At 35.9% G+C, this 24,091-nt stretch overlaps 1 protein-coding gene across 1 annotated transcript in view; it reads right to left on the reverse strand.

The window, feature by feature from the left end:
- Positions 1 to 24,091, reverse strand: part of tweek (transmembrane protein KIAA1109 homolog tweek) — a 1,221,702-nt gene that overhangs the window by 197,991 nt on the left and 999,620 nt on the right. Inside the window, 1 exon segment of the mRNA XM_090406645.1 lies at positions 19,813 to 20,151. Within this exon segment, the coding sequence (XP_090262771.1) occupies positions 19,813 to 20,151 (339 nt within the window).

Consider the following 24,091-nt stretch of genomic DNA (forward strand, 5'->3'; position numbering starts at 1 on the left):
CCTATGCTTCTAAATATTCCCAACTGTATTCCTGTGTGTTCACGGAGCCGGTTTGCTTGCTTTCGCGATGAAAAACCCTGCTGCCCAAGACCGGCTAACTTGGCTATGGCTGAGGAAGATCCTTAAGCTCCTCACATCGTCAACAGGAATCGAACCTAGGACACTCCTTCCCCAGGCATATCGTTACGAAGCACAAAGCCACTAGGCTAACCGCACGGACATCCCAAATCAGATAAGCTGTGACAAAACAGTAGGAGAAAATATTCAAGAGCAATGCAGTCAGGAGTACATACAAATACTTAAGAAAAAAAAAGCCATCAGAAATTTTCAGTGTAAAAATACAGCTAAAGTAGATGATATTGTTAGATCCTAAATGAAGGAATCTTGGAAAGAAACCATTCATATGGAATCTAACATATAAAACTTGCAGACAAAGAGAAATACCCACATCAGCTGTAATTAAGTGAAACTTCTTCACTTTATGTAAAAATTGTATTCTTTATTTCAAGTGCCTTATATTTAAGCTGATGTGATTATATTAAGATTTCATTTTTAAGTATGTCTAAAAAGAGAGATAATTTGATTTAAATTTAAGCCTCACTTAAGCTATGTAAAATTTACTGTGAGTCATCTAAAAAGTTGCTAAGTAATAATTCCTGGAAGGCATAAAGCTACACGTGTACAGCATAATGCTAGCGCTATAGCTTACTCAGAAAATTATGTTGCCATGTATTCTGTGAATCCAAGTATACAACGTCGTAAAAGCGAAGGATGAACCCAAAGGGATGAAAAGATAAGGGCCATGTGCAAAAAGGGGAGTGAGAAAAGAGGGCACTCTATAGAAGAATATAAGGGGTTGAGCCCATATCGGAAGACTCTCTCTGGTCGTAACGTTTTCCTGTTTTGGTGGTTCGGAAATTAGCGGGCAGTTTCGCGAAGGGGGTGAAGTCTGTGATAAGATGTTGGACTGCGAGCATTCTAAAAATGAAGTAGGATTCTATGCAAAGCTGAAGGTAAAAATTCCAGTCCTAGCAGAATCAAACTGTTGCTGAAAAGTCCCATCGAGTTGTTCCTGAAATGCAAAGATTTGAGTCCGTTTTCGGCAGAAGGAATGAAGATGGCATAACCCCTACATTGGCGTATGGACAGCCAATAGATGAGAAGTATCCAGACATACACGTGGTGCAGAATGATGTGGAAAAAGCTCGGTAAGGTGCAATTACTCTAATTTTGTGTGAAAGTTCATAAGAAGAGAGAAGACTGTTTACGAATGTGAAATTAAGAACTGTATTCTAAAGAACTCTGTGGACAGTCTGAAATTAGAAAGTTTACCTCCTTTGAGAGTAAGAAGAAGAAGAATTTTGTATGTGATAGGATTAACTTAATGCAATAAGAATAGTAGAATTTAGTATCTTAGTAACATTAGAATGTTTGTTAGTTTTCTCTTACGAGTAATACTACTGAAAGGAATTTAGCTTAACTTCATGTCATTTGCTATATATCCCAATGTGCAGTTACTGTGTTTAGCATGCCTTATAAGATTTAATTAGTTGAGAATGTGTTAAGCTCTTAGTTCGAGTTTTATTTAGTATTGAGCATAATTGAGTGTATGAAATTTGTATTATGTTTTAGATATTCCAATAAATATGTCATATTTACCTGAACCTGAGTCATGCCTGATTACGATTCCAAATTACCACTTATAAAAAATAGAAACTATTTTGGCGGGAAGGATATAGAGAGTGAATATAATAATAATAGATTTAGGTCACGACTGCAATAATCTAAGTCTACACGGCAGTTTAAGTAAGATATTGTGTAAGAAAGCTAATCTAATACTGTCTCCCTGAGTAAGGATCTTTTCTACTATAGGATACTGGCTGGTGCAGCAAAATATAAATTTGCCAGTATCGAAAGAGGAAACAATCCTAGATATAAGAAAAAGATTAAAGTAAGTGAATAAAGAGAAGAAAGAATAAATAACGAAAGGTATAAATCATAAAGTATAGTATAGAAACAACTTTTTAACAATATTCAATCAAAATATGCTCACATGTGGAGGTAATTTTAACTCACTCCTTTGTCTACCTATAATATTAATTGCCAGTTGTGGAAATATAAGTTAACTATAATCAAATCTTGTTTACTGGTTGGTTAGGATATTCCAGATTCAAACTCTAGATAGCGTGCTGATTTCAATATCGGTGTGGTGCAAAGTACAAATGGGCTTCTTATAAATGGACAACTTATAAACAAAATTAGGACAAAGAATTTACTCTTCTGCAATGTGCAGTGAGAGGAAAAAAGATAATTTTTCATATTAATTATTAGTAATTTATTATAACTTTAGTGTAAATTTTTTTTGGGGTGCTTAAGGGTCAAAGCTGTATAACTAAGAGGAGACCTCCACATAGCCTTTAAAGGAATGTGGAGAACCGACCAGGGCTTCTGACCTAATGTCCAATCCTCACCTTCTCGTGGTGCACCCTGTTGGGTATCTACTTTGATACTGAACGAACGAGGATGGGCTGGCAATTTGGGATTTAGCCGACCAAATTGTATTCTTATTGGTTAAACCAAAATAAAAAATGATGGTACAACATGACAAAATTTCATGCCGGTTGGGGCATCGCCCGGTTAAACAAGGCCCCCATTGTTTTCGCCAGGGAACCAGGGCGAACAGCGAAAAGTCAGCTACTGGAACAAATCTGAAAACAAACCCCAACTCAACATCACCAGAGTTAAAGATCGGTACTATCAACGTAAGAAGCCTGAATGGCAAACAAATGGAGCTAGCTGAGGAATTAGATAAGTACCAGATCGACATAATAGGGGTAACTGAAACAAAAAAGACCAAAACTGGTGAGATCTTTCTAAGCAATAAATACAAAATGTTATATTCAGGCAATGACAATCAAGGAAAAGAAGGAGTAGCCATAGTATTCAACACAAAATATGAAGCTAATCTTCTTGAATGGCAGTCAGTCTCAAGTAGAGTAATGTGGGCAAATATGAGAATAGGGAACTGGACAATGAGACTTATTTGTGCCTATGGTCCCACAGAAGGTTCTACTAAGGTAGAAGTGGAGGAATTTTTTGAGGCTTTAGAAAAAGCAACTGACACAATGAAAAAGGAAAAGTTGGTCCTTGTTGGGGATCTAAATAGCAGAGTAGGAAATGATTGCGAGACATAAAAAATATTTTGGGAAAATTTGGAGAAAAGAGCAAAGCTAATAATAATGGCAAATATCTGTTGGATTTCTGCTCAGGACATGGACTGGTTATTACTAACACCATGTTCCAACATAAAAATGTGCACAAATTCACATGGAGAGAAGAGGCTAGGAATAAGAAAAGTCTCATTGACTATGTTATTGTTGATAGTGATGTCTTCTCCCTGGTGCAGGACACCAGAGTGTACAGAGGATTTGAAATTGGAAGTGATCACTATTTAGTCTTGAGCAGGATAAAATTGAATTTCATATTGAAAAGAATAACATGTAAGAAAGTTTTAAAGCGAATAAAAGTTGAGCAGCTCTCAGATGTGAACTGTAGACTAAAATACAGAAAGATTATTGAAAAGAAAATGAAAGAGTTTGAGAACAGGAATCAAACCTTGGAGATTCAGTGGCAAACTCTGAAGAAAACATTGATTGATTCTGCCAGAGAGGCATGTGGTGAGGTTGTGTGCAAGGATAAAAAAATCAGAACTTCCTGGTGGACACAGGAAGTTAAAGAGGCAGTGAAGGAAAAGAAGAAAGCATATCAAAAGTTCCTGGCAAATAAGTCAGCTTTTACTCTTACAGAATACAGAGACAAATGTAAGAAAGCTAAACAGTGTATAAAACTAGCTAAACAAAAGTCGTGGGAGGACTTTGGCAAGAATATAGAAAATAAATATCAAGAAGGTGGCAAAATATTCTGGAGGTTGTTGAAGAAGCTTAGAATGGAGGAAAGAGTGCTGTAAAAGGAGTTAGAGATGATAAAGGTGACATGAAAACAGGAGAAAAAGATATCCTTGAAGTATGGAGTAATTACATTGAAAAACTGCTAAATGAAACAAGCAGTGATGACAGCACAGTGATAAAAAACACTGACCAGGCATGCAGTCAGGAATACATATCCATACTTGAAGTAGAAAAAGCCATCAAAGGCTTGAAATGTGGAAAGGCAGCAGGAGTAGATGATATTCGACCAGAAATGCTGAAGTATGGTGGTACAAAAGTCTTACAGTGGCTGCACTGCATAGTTCAGAAAGCCTGGACAGAGGAATGAATTCCCGATGATTGGAGTAGAGCTCTCATAGTACCCATATATAAAAAGGGAAATAAAACTGAATGTGAGAATTACAGAGGTATTTCCCTACTGAGTGTTCCTGGCAAGATCTATGCAAGTATACTTGAGAAACGGTTGAGAAGAATTGTGGAAGAAAAGCTTGGTGAAAAACAAGCTGGATTCAGGCCAAATAGAGGCTGTCAGGATCAGATCTTCACTTTGCGACAAATAGTGGAGAAAGCATGGGGATATAACAAAGATCTGTATTTAAGTTTTGTCGATTTGGAAAAGGCATATGACAAGGTGCCAAGAGAGAAGCTATTCAATACGCTGCAGTTATATGGTGTCAATGGGGCATTATATCAAGCAATACTTAGTCTTTATTTGAGTTGTAAGTCAGCAGTTAGAATTGAAAGAAGTACAGGAAGATGGTTTAATGTTAAATCTGGTGTGAGACAAGGATGTACATTATCCAATCTGTTATTCATTATCTATATGGATCACATTATGAAGGAAAGTGGTATTAAACCTGATATCAAAATTGGAGATGTTAATGTCAGCTCTTTGCTTTATGCGGATGATGTTATACTTCTAAATAAATCCGCTACAAGTCTGCAAGATTCTCTGACTAAATTGAATAGCTGTTGTAATAGATATGGTATGAAGGTCAGCAATAAAAACACAAAGACAATGAAAATAGGCAGAATCATTGAAAATGTCAACTGTGTTGTGAATGGAGAACCTGTGGAACAAATAAAACATTTCAGCTACTTAGGCACAATTTTTACTGAAGATGGTAAATTAAATATAGAAATAGACAACAGAATCAGCAAAGCTGGTATGGTGGGAAGTCAATTGAATAAATTCATATGGAATAAGAGAGAAATTAGTCGGAACACTAAATTAGCTGTATACAAGACAGTGTTGAAACCAGTTTTAACTTATGGATCTGAGAGCTGGGTCAGAAGTAAAACACTTGACCAAAGACTACAGACCGCAGATATGAGAGTCCTGAGAAAGATTAGAGGCGTGAACAGATGGCATCAATGGCAATATCATATTAAAAATGAGGATATTAGGAAAGAACTTGACATTGTCAGCATCCAGGAATGCATTAGCAGAGCTAATCTCAGGTGGTATGGTCACTTAAATAGAATGGGAGAGGAAAGATTAGCAAAACAAGTGTTCTCTGCCAGGTTGGCAGGAAAACGACCCAGAGGAAGACCAAGATATAGGTGGATTGATACGGTACAAAGTGCCTTAGACGATAGAAATATAAGATCTGCTAATGATAATATTGGAGTCTTGATAAGTAACAGACTGATTTGGAGGAAAATTGTAGATAGGAAGTTAGTAATGATGTAATTTTTTCATGTAGTACTGTCATATCCTGTACACCCCTTGAGGCTACATAGCAGGAATTTGATGATGATGATGATGATGATGATGATAGTGTAAATTTTAGTCTGAGTTGGTTATAAATTGAATGTGGTGTGCTTGTGTTTGGAAGATTTTGAGTTTGAAGTACTTTGCCAATATATTGCTTTGTGTGTGTTGTTCTGTATATTGTGCAGTTTCCTTGTATTAATTATCAGCTGCCATAATTGATAGAAGGAAACATTCATAAACATCAATGCCCAAGGTGGGATTCGAACCTACAGCCTGTTGGTTGGAGAGCGGATACACTAACCACTCGGCCAACCAGGCTGGTGGTGTAATTCTGAAGTGACATTTGTAGTGAAGATCTGCAGATATGGAAGAATCATATGACAGGATGCAAAGAGAAATTCAAAATACTACAGTTATATGGAGTTAAATGGGACATTCTAAAAAATAATACATATTCTTTATTTAAGGTGTAGAATTGCAGTAAAGAACTGAAAGAGGTAGATTAAATGCAAACTGATGTGTAAGGAAAGGATGCACATTACCTCCACTGTTATTCATCATCTATATGTATCACATTACATGACATCAAAAAGAAGATCTTAATGTCACATCTCTAGTTTAGGTAGATGACATTATATCTTAACTAACTCCAGTACAACTCTTCAGGAGTCCTTTACCGAATTAAATAACTTTGGTAACAAATTTGGCATGAAAATCAGGAATAAAGAAACCCAAACTAATGAAAATAAGCAGGTTATGAATTGGTTAGTTTTGAATTTATTGGCATGACAGCAAAACTACTATGCCATTAAATGTTAGATCAGTACAGAAGATAAAAAAATAAATTAATTAAATAAGTAAATACCATTTTATATAAAGGAAAACAAATTTTAAAAAGCTCAACAATGCTATATATACATACAAAAGACATTTATGATCAGATGAAGTTGTTTAAATTAATTATTTTTTGTAAAACCTTAAAAATCTCATGTGGTTTGTTTGAGTGTGACAAGATTTGTCTAATTATATGTGGTTTAGCTAGATTAGTAAAACTGCATTCCTCTCTCAAGGGAAGTGCTGGAATTACAGCAGAAATACAAGGTACGGGAAGAACAGTGTTACAGTGTTTCACACAATAGTGGTTCATCTATTCTCAGTAGATGAGAATATGTAAGATGATGGTGATCCATGTGGAGCTTAGCCAGAATGACTTCCTCTTGTCTGTTTCTATGTACTAGGGTGGTCTGAAAAGTTCTCGGCCATAGATGGCAACACTGTTGGCAAGATTTTTTTTTTCTAAGTTGGTACATCTGTCATAAGCATCCATGTGAAATTGCAAGTCATTCTATCCAGCAGTTTGTTTTATACAGCTGCCTGAAGCAAAAGTGTTGTCTGTATCCCTAGAAATGGATAAAACTGAGTATCATGCGGCTATAAAATTCTTTGTAAAAGAAGTTTAATGCCAAAAGATATTCGTTTGAAGTTCATAAAAGTTTGTGGGCACTCTTCTCCTTCGTTTTCGACAATTAAGAAATGGGCTGCTGAGTTTAAAAGTGGCCGTACCAGCCATGAAGATGATCCATGTGAAAGGCATCCAAAAAGTGTAACACCACCAGAAATCATTGATCAAGTGCACGATATGGTATTGGATAACCGGCAAGTCAAAGTGCATGAAATTGCTGAGACTACAGGCATTGCAAAAGAACGTGTAGAATATATTTTGCATGAAGAATTCCACATGAAAAACCTTTGCGCAAGATGGGTGCCGCACTTGCTCACAGCAGATCAAAAACACACTTACGTGAAAATTTCTGAACAGTGCTTGGAGCTATTTAACAAGAATAAAACTGATTTTGTGCATCGATTTATTACTATGGATGAGACTTGGATTCACCATTACACACCAGAATCCAAACAGCAGTCAAAACAGTGGACAGAAACTGGTTCTCAGCGCTAAAGAAGACAAAGTCGGTTCCATCAGCAGGAAAGGTCATGGCATCGGTGTTTTGGGATGCTAAAGGCATTTTGCTTATTAATTATCTTGAAAAGGGGGAAAACAATAACCGGGGAATATTATTCCGATCTTTTAACCATACTAGACGAAAAAATTCATGAGAAAAGACCCAGTTTGCAGAAGGAAAAAATCATCTTTCATCAGGACAATACACCTGCCCACAAAGGTGTTATGGCAATGGGAAAATTAAGGGATCTGCACTATGAATTGTTGGATCATCCACCCTGTTACCCAGATTTTGCTCCCTCTGATTCTATCTCTTCCCAAAACTAAAACTCTTCCTTGCTAGTCAGCGTTTTTCTTCAAATCAAGAGATGTATTTTGCAGATCGTACTGAGAACCACTACAGGGATGGGATAACGGCGCTGGAATAAATGTATTAGTCTTAAGGGAGATTATGTTGAAAACTAAAAATAATTTAGAAATTATAAATTTGTTTTTTTTATTGTTAGGCCAAGAACTCTTTAGACCACCCCTGTAGACTATACTACCGATGCTTCATTCCAGGCTTAATCTTATGCAATTTATTTGATAATGCCACCTGCAAAATGACTATCACTGATTCAGTAATTTTGCTTCTATTAAATGTCTGTAGTCTGACATTTAAATGTATTCAGATAAGGGAATGACAAACAGTATATGGAAAAAGTATGAGCTGCCCTAGCAGCTAAATCTGCAGTATCATTTCCCTTAATTCCAATAAAACTGTCGTTTGATACAATAACTGTAAAACATTGCAGAGTACTGAATGTAAAAAGAAGAAATGGACTATAAAGAGCTCAGTGTGTCTGTATAAATTACACATTAATGATAGCAGTTTTCTTTTATGTAATGTGCAAGTTGTATGGTATTCAGCTCAGCAGTATGGTCACTGCATTCAAGTGGAATCTGACTCAAGATAAGGTTGTTAGGAAAAACAGTGGCACATCCCACAGAGGACTCAGACCTCAAGCCCACATAGACAGGTAAGAAATCAGAGTATTCTTCTCTGTATACATAAAACACATGCAGGTAGACTAATAATAGATTAGCAAACTTCCTTACATGGCACAGTGAGAGACCATATGATGAAGTGAAAACCTCACACTGGGGAGTATATTCATGTTTAATACAGGTAACATTGTCCATATTCATGCAAGCCCTTGTATAATCTACAAATACTATTTGGAGATTATACAATTATAAAAATACTAGTTCATAAAGGACTAGTATTTTTTCCTTACATTGTATTTACAGATTTTATTTTTAAGGGTATAGTTATGAGACAACTGCTTCTATCAAGCAAGAGAGCAAGTTCATTTAATTTCACATAAAAGCTGTGAATGGATGATGTGTGAAATGCATCAGTAGTTATTTGTATATCTCAATGGCATACAGAATCTTACAATTGCAGGCTTATGAAACATAATCAAGTTTTAAGCAGACACACAGGGAAGCCAAGAACATTAATCAGCCATCCACTCTGTAGTAGACAGAGTACAGAAGATATTCAATGCTCTTATACACTTTTTTCCTTTGTTGATAAATGTCAGTGAATGCAAAGTTTTTGTCAAAATGTCAGTGAATGCAAAGGAATGTGCATGCAAACTTTTTGTCAAAATGAATCAGGAAATTGGCTTCATTTGTTACTGGGATAATCATTTATCAGATATAAGTTTTCTTTCAGCAAAACATGTACACAGACATTTTTTTTCTGTTGTAAATCTGAACCCATTTCTTAGAGTCCATTAACATATACAATATCAACTGACTGTTGAAGTTGACTCTCAGTAATCCTCATGTGATAAGAATGACAAAAAATTATAAATACAGAGTATTGCCTACCGTAGGAGGAAGTTGTTCAGTGATTGTGTTTTCTTTGACAGCAAAGAGTGCTACACTTCAGACAGCCTTGAGGAACATCCTCTTCTTAGCAGTGTGGCTGAGATAATATGCTTTTATCTCTTGGAAGATTCACCGAGAGAGAGAGAGAGAGTTTTAATAAAAAAAAGAGTGCCCTTAAACTAAGACTATAAAGGTCTATCACTATACCATATTACCAGGTTCTGTTATGAGTTTTTTCCATACCAAATAGAAACTGAAACCAGATATTCATGTTTCAGGAATGCATCCCTGACAGATGTTTCTAAACAGATCAAATGAAAGTAACATTTTGGATTAGGAAAAAAACACTGCCACTTTCTAGTTATCATAAAAGATTTCTCTAAGATCTTACAAAGATAGCTGGTCATAATAATGAATTTAAATGTTTACAAGTGTAGGATATCCTTTTGGTTTTGGGAAAGCAATGAAAAGTCCAATGAATCCAGAAATTGCTCCTCAGTAAGCACATAGTAAGAGGAGGGCATCCATGGAAGATGGTTGCAGATGTTTTATCATTTCATAATGGATATCATTAGGCCCTAAAGCACTGGCATGGCTTGTTCAGGTTTCTTCTTAATAAATGACTGACTGTATAGCTCTAGCACATTTATAGAGAAGTTATGTTACCATTTCTCTTGTTGTTCTTTTGATATCAAGAATTCATGTGGATACGAAACTGATACTAATACTATATCAATGCTTTCTTGAGAAGTCTGCAATTGCTTTGGTTTTAGCGACTACACACATCCAAAGTGTGTACACACTTTGCTAAAATTATTGACACCATAATAGCTTGGATAATGTGTTCAAGGATAGAAGAATGCTATGTTTCACATCTATCCTTCATTTTTCAAGATTTTATTCCATATTACTTTCATAATGGTTACATGGTTGATAGATGATGTCAATGAATCCTAGATTATTTTTGACTCTGATATCTAAAGTAATGTGTTTTGGCCCAAGCACATTTAAAAAAATAAGATACAGTAGAATCTGCTTATTGCGATCGCGGATAATATTATCAATTGGCTTTGTTATCAAAATCAGTAGGTCCCAAAACACACCCCATTTAAAATGAATTAAAGATAATTCGTCTATTATAATCAAAGTTCTGGTTATTGTTATCAAAATCCTCACGTTTGTCTCAGAATTCTAAGAAATATGGGTTAATCAGGAGAAAATTTGACAAAGAACATTTGTCCAAATTGGACTTTTTTGTTAATGTTCCTTTAATCTTATTCCTCCATAAATCTTATATCATCCAGGCAAATGCAGGCGGATAATTTTAATCTTTTTTTAATCCTAATCTTCCGTAAAACTTAAATCTTCAAGGCAGAGGGCGCTAGTGGGCCAAGCGGTACGGACGCGATTTGAAGAGCTCCTGATTCAGATAAGTTTTACTAGGAATAATTAAGTATATATGCGTAGTAATTGTTTAAGTAAGAGCGGCTGTAAACGTTGTACACTACCGATATTATTAGTGTGGGGGTTTTTTCTTGCCTAAACTAAATACGAAATCGTTATTATTAGACCTAGTAACCTGCAGAAAAAAAAAAAAAAATGGCGGCAGCATTGTCATTCCATGATTTTAATTTAGATTTCAGTCGTTTCGTTAAGTGTGAGGTCTGTTATATGTATTCCTTCAATTACATAAATGATTTGTGGATGTTTAGTGCAGATGGAAGAAGGGTGTGTGCGAAGTGTGACCTGAACGAGGAATTGATGAATGCGAATATGAAATTGATGACAAAGAGTTCTAGTACCGATTGTGTGGCGAGTGCATGTTTGAAAGAGGATGGTGAAAAAGAGAGGCGAAAAAATGTTAAAAAATTAAGAAAAAAGAAAAAGAGCGATTTGACAACCATAACGGATGTTAAAAGGGACGAAAGTGAGGCGGAAAGAAACAAAATTGAGAGAACGAATGAAAGTAGAAATGGCGTGATGCAGAAATCGCAAGTAAAAAAAATCGAAAGAATGAATGATAGTGAAAAAAGAATGAATGATGGCGAAAGTTGGACACATGTTGGAACGAAAGTACTGAACCAAAGAAAGATGAATGACAGTAAAAGTGAGAAGAATGATAGCGAAAGTTGGATGCATGTTAGTTAGAAAGTACGGAAACAAAGAAAGATAAATGAGAGTGAAAGTGAGAAGAATGATAGTGAAAGTTGGAAGTATGTTGGACCGAAAGTACGGAAACAAAGAAGGATGAATGAGAGTGAAAGGGAGAAGAGGGGGTTGAGAGTTAGAAAGTTAGAAAGATTTAATGATAGAGAGAATGTGTCGCGAGGTTCGGAAGGTGAATTGGATTGGATGAAGCAAGAAATGAAATGGATGCGGAATGAAATTAAGAGAATTCAGGTCAAAACTATTAAAATAAATCATGATGGCATGAAAGAGTTAACGAAAGATGAGCGAGTGGCATTGTATGGCGACTCCATTATTAAAGGTGTGCTAGAGGATAATATGCACAAGGTATGTTTTCCAGGCGGTAAAATGAGTAGAGTGATTGAGGCATTGAATATGAGGCGGGAACGAGCAAAAGAGTTAATTGTATTAATTGGTACAAATGATTTGAGAGAGAACAAAGAGCATGTCAAAATGAATGTCAGGAGACTGCTTGGAAAGATAAAAGAGAATAGTGTGACAGGAAGGGTAGTCAGTGTGTTGCCTAGGTATGATTGTGGTGAAATGAGGCAGAGAGCAAGGATTATGAATGATATTCTGGCTGAAATGTGTGAGGAGATGGGAGTACAGTTTGTTAATGTGTGGAATGAGTTTGAGGGACGAAGTGAGCTGTATGGGAGCGATGGACTGCATTTGAGTGGTTATGGTGTGAGTCGCTTGGAGAAACTGCTGCTGGAAAGTAGAGAAGTGAATACAGAGAATGAATCAGATCGAGAGGGGAGTGATGTGGAAGAGCAGGAGAGTAAGACAGGAGAGATTGAAGAAGTGGAAATGAATGGGGAAGTGAGTGGTATGAGTATAGAAAATGAGAGAATGGGCGTGCAAGAGGAGCAGGGAAACGGGGAGGCTCAGGGTGGACAGGGGTACACAGCGTGAGAAAGGTGGATGCTCCAAGAGGAGGTAAGAGCATGTGTAGGCAGGAAAGTAATGGGATGATCAGGGATCAAGAGGAAATGGATGGAATTGCAAAGGGTTCTAAAATGAAGAAGCAGAAAGGGAAACGGCCCCAGTCCAGTATGGAGAGATCACATTGAGTGAGTGGTATCAGTGGAACTAGCTGTAGATCCAGAAATGAGTTGTTGTGTTTGTATACCAATGGTAGAAGTATAAGAAACAAGGCAGATGAAATGGTTGCATTCATTGCGTCTGTGCACCCAGAGATTGCCGGAATAAGTGAGACATGGTTAGATGAGGACGACATCGTGACAGGAATAGAGATGGAAAGGTATGATGTGTTTCGGGAGGATAGAAGGGGTAAAAAGGGAGGGGGAGTGCTGTTGATGATAGAGAAAGAGTTATGTCCATACAAGGTAGAGATGCAAGAGGGAAATTGGGCCAGTGGTTTTGAGGCAGTATGGTGTGAGATGGAGGTGAATAGAATCAAATACTTGGTGGGATGTTGTTATAGACCTGGTAATGTGGATGGTGGTGATAGTGAAATGTATAGTCAAATAAGCCAAGCAAATAAGAAAAGGGTGATCATTATGGGTGATTTTAATTATGGCAATATAGACTGGAATGAAGAGATAGCAACTGGAAGTAAAGAAAATGAGTTTCTTGAGTTTTTGAGGGATAACTACCTCAGACAGTATGTAACAGAGGGCACACGAGGATTAATGGTCTTGGATTTGGTCATCTCATCGGAGGATGTAATTATCAATGAGGTGTCAAATCATCCACCAGTTGATGAAAGTCCTTGCACGGCTGGCAACCACCCAGGTAATCACCATGAGGTGATTACCTGGGTGGTTGCCTGCAGTGCAAGGACCCCTGTGAAAAAAGGGTATATGTGGAACTACAAGGGGGAAGATTATGAAGAGCTCAGGAGACAGCTTGCAGGTGTAGCATGGAATGAGGAGTTAGCTGGAAAAGAGATCAATGCAGCTTGAGGGATTTTCAAAAACTACTTAGTAGATGCAATGTCTAAATGTATACCATGGGTGAGAAGGTTAAATAAGATAGGTGTGAGATGGATAAATAAAGAGATTAAGCATGCAATACAGAGAAAAAGGGCATTGTGGAGGAAGCATAAGAGAAGTGGAAGTAACCAATTTCATGAGGTCTACAAAGACCAGGCAAGGAGGGTGACTTGGTTGGTAAGAGTAGCAAAAGAGAGGTATGAACAGTAGTTAGCTAATGAAGCCAAAAAGAATCCTAGGGAGTTCTTTCGATATGTAGCCAGCAAAAGAAAGAATGAATATGGAAGGATGACATTGATTGGAGGAAATGGTATAAAGACAGCTGTTGCAGAATGTGTGGTGGAGATACTTAATAAGCAGTTCATAAAGATCTTTCAATCTTGTGAATGTGACTTCATGGAGAGATTGAGAGCAGTTGATGATGGGGAGGACAGACTGACTGTAAGTGAGCAAGAGGTGTCTGGGGAGTTGAGTAAACTAGATGTAAATAAGGCTGTGGGACTTGATAATATATCACCGCGTATTCTGAAGGAATTGCCAGAGAGTTGACACCTGCCTTGACATATTTTTTTAATACGAGTCTTGCACTTGGCCAAGTCCCTAAAGAGTGGAAGGAGGGCAAGATTGTGCCACTTCATAAAGGAGGTGATCGAACTCAAGCATCAAACTATAGGCCTATCTGTGTGTCAGGTGTTGTGGTTAAGTTGTTGGAGAAGCTTGTGAGAACTAGGATCCAGAGTTGGGTTGACAACAATGGTATAATCTTTGATGGACAGCATGGATTTGCTAAAGGGAGGTCATGTTTTAGTAATCTACTTACTTATTACAAAAAAGTGACTGCTTCCTTGGACAGAGGAGAAGGATACACAGTAATATACTTAGATTTCGCAAAAGCTTTTGATAGAGTACCTCATGATAAGTTGACAGTCAAACTAGAGCAGATGGGGTTGGATATTAGATTAGTGCATTGGATTGGAGACTGGCTATCTGATAGGTATCAACAAGTTGTGTATGGGGATGCAATATCCAGGAAAAGGAAAGTCACTAGTGGAGTGCCTCAGGGGTCTGTTTTAGGGCCATTACTATTTAACTTGTATATTAATGATATTGGCGAAGATTTCGATGGAGATATTCAATTGTTTGCAGATGATGCAAAGTTGGGACGAACCATAAAGAGTAGTGAAGATGTTGTGGCCTTGCAAGAAGACTTGAATAAATTGAGTGATTGGGCAAGCAAATGGGGATGTGAGTTCAATGTTGCAAAATGTAAGGTTTTAAAATTTGGAAAACAAAGATGGGATGCAGAATTTCTGCTTGGTGAGAATATATTGTTGGAAGTAGAGGAAATAAGAGATCTGGTGATGATAGTGGATAAGGATCTAAAATTTAGGGGATACATTGCCAAAATTGTGATGACAACACAAAGACTTCTGGGAATGATGCGGAGGACACTGACATGTAGAAGTAGGGAGATTCTTGTTCCATTGTATAAGGCTTTGATTAGGCCATACATGGACTATTGTGCCCAGATTTGGTCACCTGGTTTTCAGAAGGATGAAGAGATGTTGGAAAGGGTCCAAAGGCGACTGACTAAGGTAGTTTCTGACCTCTGGAATGTCGAGTATGAGGAAAGATTGAAAAGATGTAATTTGCAGAGTCTAATGGAGAGAAGGAAGTGGGGAGATATGATAGAGACCTACAAGTTGGTAAGGGGTTGTTATAGGATCAAAGGTGGAGAAGTTCTACAGAGAATAGTGGGAGATCAGGGGAGAACCAGAGGTCATCCCTGGAAACTGTATAAAGAGGGTGTGAGTAGGGGAGTGAGAGGCAGATTTTTTTCGTGCAGAGTTGCGAGTGATTGGAATGCCTTGCCTGAGAGTGTGGTTTCTGCAAGGAGTTTGAATGTGTTTAAGACACGGTATGATGAGATGTGTGTGAGATAAAAGGACCTCCTAGATGAGTCTTTGACTCCATGAGGTCTTGTTTAATAATAATAATAATAATAATAAAAATGCAGTAGGGTATAAATACAGTCTAATTATGATTTTTCGAGTTTATTTTTGTGCTCTCTTTCAGTAAGTGAATTTGACTTTAAGTGCTCATTAAAACAGCCCTTAGCATTATGGCAGAAGCAATTAAAAAAGTAAAGAATTTTGGAGTGCTATGATAAGTTTCCCAAAATGAGTCAGTGTAGTACAGCGGTGCATTTAAAAATTTCAAAACCACTCTTGTGTAAGATATTAAAAAACAGATCAAACATTGAAACTTCAGCTCTTACTAATAAGAACATGGATTGGAAGAGAGCCTCGATCTAGTAAGGATACTCAAGTTGAATCAGCATTAAACATTTGGTTTAGTAATGTTCGTGAAAAGAATGCTTTGATTAATGGGCCTTTGATGCATCAAAAAGCAGAACTTACAAAAACAATGGGCACAGAAAATTTCACCGCAACTAACGGATGGTTGTTAGGTGGAAAAAGTGAGAGAATATTGTGTACAAGCGTTTTCATAGTGAAGAAAAAAGTGCTGATTTTTTATCACCTGATGCATGGATTAACACTGAGTGGCCAAAAATTATTGCTGAATATTCTCCCGAGGATATTTACAATTCAGACAAAATAGGACTCTATTTTTGTGCAATGCCTGAACATACTTATTTGTTTACAAATGGAAGTACAGTACTAAAGGATTTAAATCTTCAAAAGAGAAAGCGACAGTTCTTTGTTGTGCTAATATGAAAGTGAGAAACGAGAGCTCCTAGTGACTGGAAAAAGTAAAAATCCTCGGTGTTTTAAAGGTGTCAAAAGTCTGCCTGTTGACTACTGTTCTAGTGCAAATACTTGGATGACTAATGACATTTTCAACAATTGGTTAGTTAAGTGGATCTTAAATTAAAGCGAAAAATTCTCTTGTTAGTAGACAACTGCAGTGCGCACACAAACAATTTATTGTTAAAGAACATCAAAGTAATTTTCTTGCCTTCGAACACTACATCGTTAATTCAAACATGTGACCAAGGCATCATCCGAGCTTTTAAAGCTTATTATCGCAGCAAAATTCATGCAAGAATTATAGCTGAACTTGATTATATATAAGACCAATCTGATGCAAGTGCAACTGCAAAAAAGATTTCCATTCTTGATGCATTGCATTTGGTAGCAATGTCATGGAAGCAAGTCTCTGAGACTTGCTTCCATGACATGTAATAATGGTAATAATAATAATTTTTATTTATTTATTTCATATGGAGTTTCCCCTTTCCTCATTTATGACAGACAATACTAGATAAGTTTTTAAAATAAATTTTATGTTGTTGCTTATTAAAAAGTTGTTTATAAGAATAAATTAAATTAAACAATGTTCATAACAATAAATTGAAATAACTGATGCAATTTTCTTTATCTTTTGCTTAATGTTATCAGCCACTTATTGTTATTGAAATGTGAGTGCCCCAAAGTGATCACAATAAGCAGTGTCTACTGTATTTGAATTTTACTCCATGCTCCTTTTTTGGATGCTTGTCACACAAGGTCCTACATGATTTGGGACAGTGTGAAAATTGAGCTAATAATTTTGAATTTGAAGTTGTTAATACCCAGATAATACAATCTGGTACATGTATCACTATTTTGTTCATAGGTGTTTTGCTGAGTGGCTCAGTATTAAATTTGCAAGATGTGAAAAGGTAGTCCATTCAGACTGGCCATCTGGCCAATTTCCATCTGGGCATCTGTGAAAGAGTACATGTTTTTATGATGATATACTGGAAAGCACAAAAAGTGATTGCTTGTATATATTCTTTAACATCCAACATAAACAGTGGCAGAATGGTAGAGGAGCAGATTATAAGAACTGTTGTAGAATGAAAAAGGACATATTGCATCCATTATTAAGAAGAGAGAGAGAGAGGTCACTGTCATTAAGCATATGCTCAACATTCCAGTATCATCCATTCATACTGGCACACCCAGAGAGTGTTGGCCATTAAAGTTGTAATAAGTATGGATAGAGGCAGTTGCAACATAATTTTATTGAATTCATTTCAAGTTAACTCAGAATGAGGTGGCAAATAAATGGAAAATACTGTAATAAGAAATCCTACTGAGAGATGGATGGCCACAGTTCCCAGAGTAGTATTAAGTTGGATATGCTGAAAAGTGGTATGGTTGCCCATAAGGATTGCATCTCCAAGAACAAGTGTTCTGATCTCTGAATCATAGTTGGATGCCTTAAGGTGGATCCTGACTGACTTTTGAACCTGTAGAAAGAAACAAATGGGTTTATTTTTTCTGCAGAAAAAGCTTGTTGTCATATATATTTTTGGCTGAATCCACAACTGTTCCACTGTAAGAATTTCCATTTCTATTTCTATTTTTTCTTTTTTTTTTAAGCTATGTATAGACTTATCTAATTTTCAAAGAGGTTTAGAGCTTACCTATGTCTAGTTTGTGTTTGTCAATTTGATTTTGGGATGTACGGACAGCCAATCTCTAGAAAAATGCTTAATGCATCAACTGATATATCATCATCAGTTCTTGTGTTTACTTTCAATTTATGGATACAGAAGTAATGTTTTTTTTTTTTAATTTATATGTGTTTGGTGGATTTTCTTGACAAGCCAATTCTCATTTCAGGGGAATTGCTCCGGGAGTGATGCTATAATTGCATGGATAATTCATGCACTCCAAAGAGAAACACTTACAATCAGGGATGCTGAAATTATAGAGGTGGTTCAGACATATGGGGTTTTGCTGCATTTGATATTTTCTTATCTGCCACCTTCTTTGCCTGTAGTAAGTACCAAGGGAAGGTTGTAACTAGTTTTCTCTCTGCATTCTTTTGCCATGTTCAAGGACTGAATGTTTCTTTCTCAGTTCATACATCTTGGTTTCTTTGCAGAGAAAGATTTATGATCATGCTCTTTACTACCAAACTGGACAAAGATGGTGAAACCATGATAGGCTATTTGGGCATGTCTATATTTCTGATTCAAAGAACCTTAGTGGATTAGAGATATAGTGCCTAACAGGGCATTTGAGATATCCTGCTTTTATGGATATTGGATGTTTCGGTGTATCTAAAGTTAAGGTGATATTCCTAGTCAGAAGAACACCACCATCCCTGCATATCAGGATTACCCTCATACCTGAAAATATCTCATCTCGAACATCAAACAGATCCAATTCTGACATCACACCTCTAGAACAGTTGAGTGTTTTATGAGATATTACTATAACTGGTATTCTCTCCAGTGATGTTGCCCACAGCAGTTTGAGTGTCACTGATACTATGTTTACATAAGAACATAGCATTTTTTAAAAATGTTTTGGGACACTCCACTTAAGTTTATCTAAATAAAGAAGGCTGACATTTTCCCTGTTGGCCTTTCACCTATTATAAGGATGGCGAGAAACATTATCCTTATACATTATGTGACACCACCAAGGTATCCAAGAGTCCTTGGATACCTCAGTAGTGTTACAATAATAATAATAATATGCTGAATTTACAGTATTCTGCATTACTTCCTAGTCTTTGAGAGCATACTCTGGCTGTCAGTACAGGATCAAATGAAGATACTCAGTCATGCAACATATCTCACTTTCTAATTAAATAACTACACAAAGAAAGTTTAGTGCTCAAAATGCAATGATGATCCCTGCATGAGTTTCTTTTTTTTCTCCCCTCTCTATAAACCTAAAAAACTGTGGTTATGGTTATTTGTTTCATATTCATGGAAAGAAAGAAGGTAATCTAATCTTCATTGTAAGAGACAATTATGCAAAGAGTAAGCAAGATAAAAAGAACATTTGGAAGAATTCTGAAACAGTTACGAAAGCATAAATAAGAGAAAGAAAATGTAGAAGGGCCAAGACAATAGTTTCTAAAGCACAACAAGGAAAACGAATGCTGAATCTAAGAAATAAGAAAGAAAATGAGTACACACACACACACATATATCCAAGAAATAAGAAAGAAAATGAGTACACACACACACATACACACATATATCCAAGAAATAAGAAAGAAAATGAGTACACACACATATATATATCCAAGAAATAAGAAAGAAAACTGAGTACACACACACACACACACACATATATATATATATATATATATATAAATAACTTTCACCCTGCCTAAGTGAAAAGTATTACTTACTTCCAATCTTCATGGAATTTCTTGGTAATCCTTCTTCCAAATTTAGCCATAATCTGTCTCGAGGATGTTTTTGACCAATAACTGAATGTGATGTAATTTTATGAGCATCTGTATCAGCGAACATACTGTATGATACCTTAGTAGTAATGTTAGTCTGGCCTACTTGACTACTTGCCAATACTGTTCCGGGCGATTTACTGCCACCACCTCCACTACTACTACTGCTACTAGTCGCCTGTGCAGAAGATGGAGACTGAGGAGGAACATATGGAAAGTAATCTGACTTGCTTACACTTGGAGAAAGAGTACCACTGCTACTACTAGTTTCAACAGAATCTTCTAAAAAGGAATAAATATTCTTCATCAGCTACTGATTAATGCTAAAGCTAATGTTTAATTTTTATACAATGTATTTTTAAGTAATGATAAGAGAAAAGTTAAACAAGTATTTTGATACACAGATAATCCAGTCAATTCTCATTACAGCAAACTCACAGGAATGTTTTTTTTTTTTTTTTAAATAATCGATAGTTCTCTATAGTGAATTTCCTTTAGCAGGGCAATGATGTTATACAAATTACAGCAACTAAATTCACTATAATGATGTTTGCTATAGTGAGCAATGACTGCAGAAAATAAAATCTTCTGAAGAGTTCACTGATTATCATAGCTTTTTAAATCAGGATCTAAATAGCTATTTATTTCTCTTCACTAATATTTTTTCCATCATGCAGAAAAGAAATTTAAAAAGTAAAGAGGATGACAAGTAGTCAATTATTACTACTACTTACTTATCCTCTTTGTGCCTCATGGTACAAAGAGGATAAGTATTCAGTCAAGTATGAGTGAAACTAATATTACAGAAAAGTGATATGTAAGCAGAAGATATAATGTAATTCTTGTAGCAAGGCTTAGTCATACATAATCATATGTTGTCATACATAACTGGTAATTAACTTAAGGAATTTACAATGCATAAAATGGATATTAATTAAAAGAAAATTTAAATGAATACCTTCAATATTTCGGCAACATCAACGTTGCCATCTTCAAGAACATACAAATATGGTATGTACACGCAGGCACTAACAAAAGCAAATAAGGAAGAAGGCAAGAAACTAATATTGTTCCTAAAGTCCTAATGGTGCCCCCTAGTGGGCTAATTGCATTGCCTTGGCTGTTGGGCTGAAGTTCTCATGATGGAAGTCTCCCAAATTTGGGGTAGTCTCATGCACCCAAATTTGTTGAGATTTGGAACATTTTTTAGAGCTGCTGATGATTCCATGAATAATCTTTTGTACTTGAACTTGGTGTGGTGTCTTATTTTAGTTTTCTTCCAACGAATTCTATGGCGAGTATCTATGGCATGGTCTGCAAGCCCAGAGTGGCTGTACTGGTGAAACTGGATGTAGTCTTTGTGTTCTGAAATCCTGATATTCGCTGTCCTGCCTGTTTGGCCAAAGTAGGACAATTTACAGCTGCAAGGGACCTGGTATACACCAGGTAGGTCTAGGGGAAGCGGTTGGTCTTTGATAAAGCAGATAAGGGATGACAACTTTTTATATGGTCTATAACAAAAAGTTCGGTCATTTTTTGAGGATATTGGTTATTTTCTCAGAGGTGTCCCGGATGTAGAGGATGGTGATAGATTTAGTGTAATCTTTATTGTGAAGGGGGAGATGTGGTTTACTGATTTTAGTATTTTTTGGGGGTTGTAGCTATTGGCTAAGAAAGTGTTGAGGATGTGGTTTAGTTCAGTGGTTAGGACACTGTCATCTGAGCAGATTAATTTTGCCCTGTTATATAGTGTTTTAATAACCCCCATATTGTTGTGAGGGGAGGGGGATTGCTGGTGAATGTATCTGCCTGTATGGGTGAGTTTTCTATAAACAGAGAAAACCAAAGATCCATCAGGCTGGCGAGTAATTAGAGTGTCTAGGAAGGAGAGGGTGTTGTTTTCTGATACTTTTCTGATACAATATTCTTATTGCTTGCTTACAATGATAATATCTCTTATTCTATTTTTCTAATTTTAAGTACAATATTTTAACAGGAATTATTTAAAGTTGATATGACCTCTGACTATGAGGAACTTTGGAATGATAGAGAATTCCCTGCAACGTTTAAGGAACGTTTCAGGAATTATTTAACACAATTTTCAATACAGTAAATTTCTAGACAAAAGGATTCTTATATTATTTTTCTTACATTATTTAGATCTAAAACCCCTGTAAAATCAAGTTCTATAAATTAATTATATTAATTTATCACACGAAATTTTACACTATGTTCTGCTTACTTCATGTGGCAAATAAATTTTACCTACAAAAGGAAGGTACAGCTATGGGCTCACCTCTATCCCCCTAAATGCTAAATTTTATACGGAAGCTGTTTACCGCAAACCTACATGCCGGCTAATATATACATGAGTGGTGATATATTCATATCACCATGCTTTGCAAAAATTTGGAGTCATTAACATCCTCAAAAACAGAGCTATAACAATTTGCTCTAATGTACAAGCTCTTGAACAGGAATTAAAAATTATTAGCAATACATGGCTATAGCAAAAATATAGAATACAGTTTTACTGTATTCTATATTATTACATTAAAGGGTTATTAAAAAAATCAATAGAATCCTGCACCATTATAATCTTAATGCCACTTTTAAAATTAAAAAACATCCTCTAAGGATCCTCCCCCACCCCCTTAGCATTTCCTTCCATTCTTCTCTTCTGTTTGCTTTCCTCTTTATTTCATAGTATGTTTTTAGTCCAGTACTTTCTTTTATTTGATCAAAGTATCTTTTCCTTGGTCTTCCTCTTTCTCTTATATTGGGGAAACTGGATGTACAATCCCTATCCATAAAAAAACAGGGCACAAATAACACATTAAATTTAACATTTTGGTGAAGCATGTCTCTCAGATCACGCACTTAACACCTACACCAAATTGATTGGAAAAGTACTTGCTTGTTATCATACAAAAACCTGGTATGAATGGAAATTTAAAGAAGCCTGTGAAATTTTGATTAACTACCCTAATCTTAACAATAATAGTGGCATAAAAATCTCAAGGATTTGGATGGCACACATTCAGTCCACTTAGTTTCCAGCAAACCCTCACTTTAGGACTCGAAGCAATTTTTCAGCTTTTATTGGCTGCTATCCATACCGGTTGGTTGTAATTTATATGTATACTTATATAAGTAATCTTTTATTTTTATTTATTATTTATTAATTTTTTCCCTTTTTGTAAACATGATGCTCTCTAGCTTAATTTAATTTTGTAACGTAATAGATAACAATAATAATAATAGGACTCTATCTTTGATGTAGTAAGGTTTTATTATTATTTTTTTTTTCACCAGAGGTTCAGGCCAATAGTTGTAACTGTTGGTCAGTAACTTTAGCATGGCATGTAGAATGTGGCGTAGTTTGTTTCTTTGTATATATATATATGTATATACTCCAGATGATGACCTTAATGTGAAAGTTGAAACATTGAGTGTTTGTTTTGGTTTATATTAAACTAAAGTTATAATCTAACATGGTAGTTGTTTCCATAATTTTCATGATGTTTTATTTTCTGGACATTTCTCATTCTACATCAACCAAATGGCAGTCTTCAATTCTCTTCTTCTATTGCATCAGTCTTATGACTGGTAGCTCAGCAGCATTTCCTTCCATTCTTCTCTTCTGTTTGCTTTCCTCTTTATTTCATAGTATGTTTTTAGTCCAGTACTTTGTTTTATTTGATCAAAGTATCTTTTCCTTGGTCTTTCTCTTTTTTCTTTAATTTCGCCTTCTATTATTCTTCTTGTCAGATTTTCATGTCATAAGATATGTCCAATCCATCTGTCTGTTCATGTTATTAATGTCTTTATCAGTGTTCTGGGTTCATTTACTTCCTTAAGCACTTCTTCATTACTTTTTTGTCTGTTCATTTTATCTTTTGCATTTGTCTCCAACACCACATTTCAAATACCTCCAGTCTTCTAATATCTACTGTTCCCATTGTCCATGTTTTGCTGTCATAATGTGCTATACTCCATATATAAGTTTTTAGAAGTTTTTTCCTTAGTTGTAGACTTAAGTTTCCTTTTAATACCTTTTCCATTTTATTGAATTGGTTTTTTGCTATGCCTATTCTTATCTTTATGTCTTCTTTTGATCTTCCTTCCTCATTTATTGTACTCCCAAGGTATCTGTAATTCTTTACTTGTTTTATCTGTTTCCCATTTAATTTAATTTTCTTTATGATATTTGGTTTCTTGC

This window comes from Typopeltis vanoorti, chromosome 16, assembly GCF_054136105.1.
Source record: "Typopeltis vanoorti isolate ZY-2024b chromosome 16, IOZ_Tvanoo_1.0, whole genome shotgun sequence".
NCBI classification, from domain to species: Eukaryota; Metazoa; Arthropoda; class Arachnida; order Uropygi; family Thelyphonidae; genus Typopeltis; species Typopeltis vanoorti.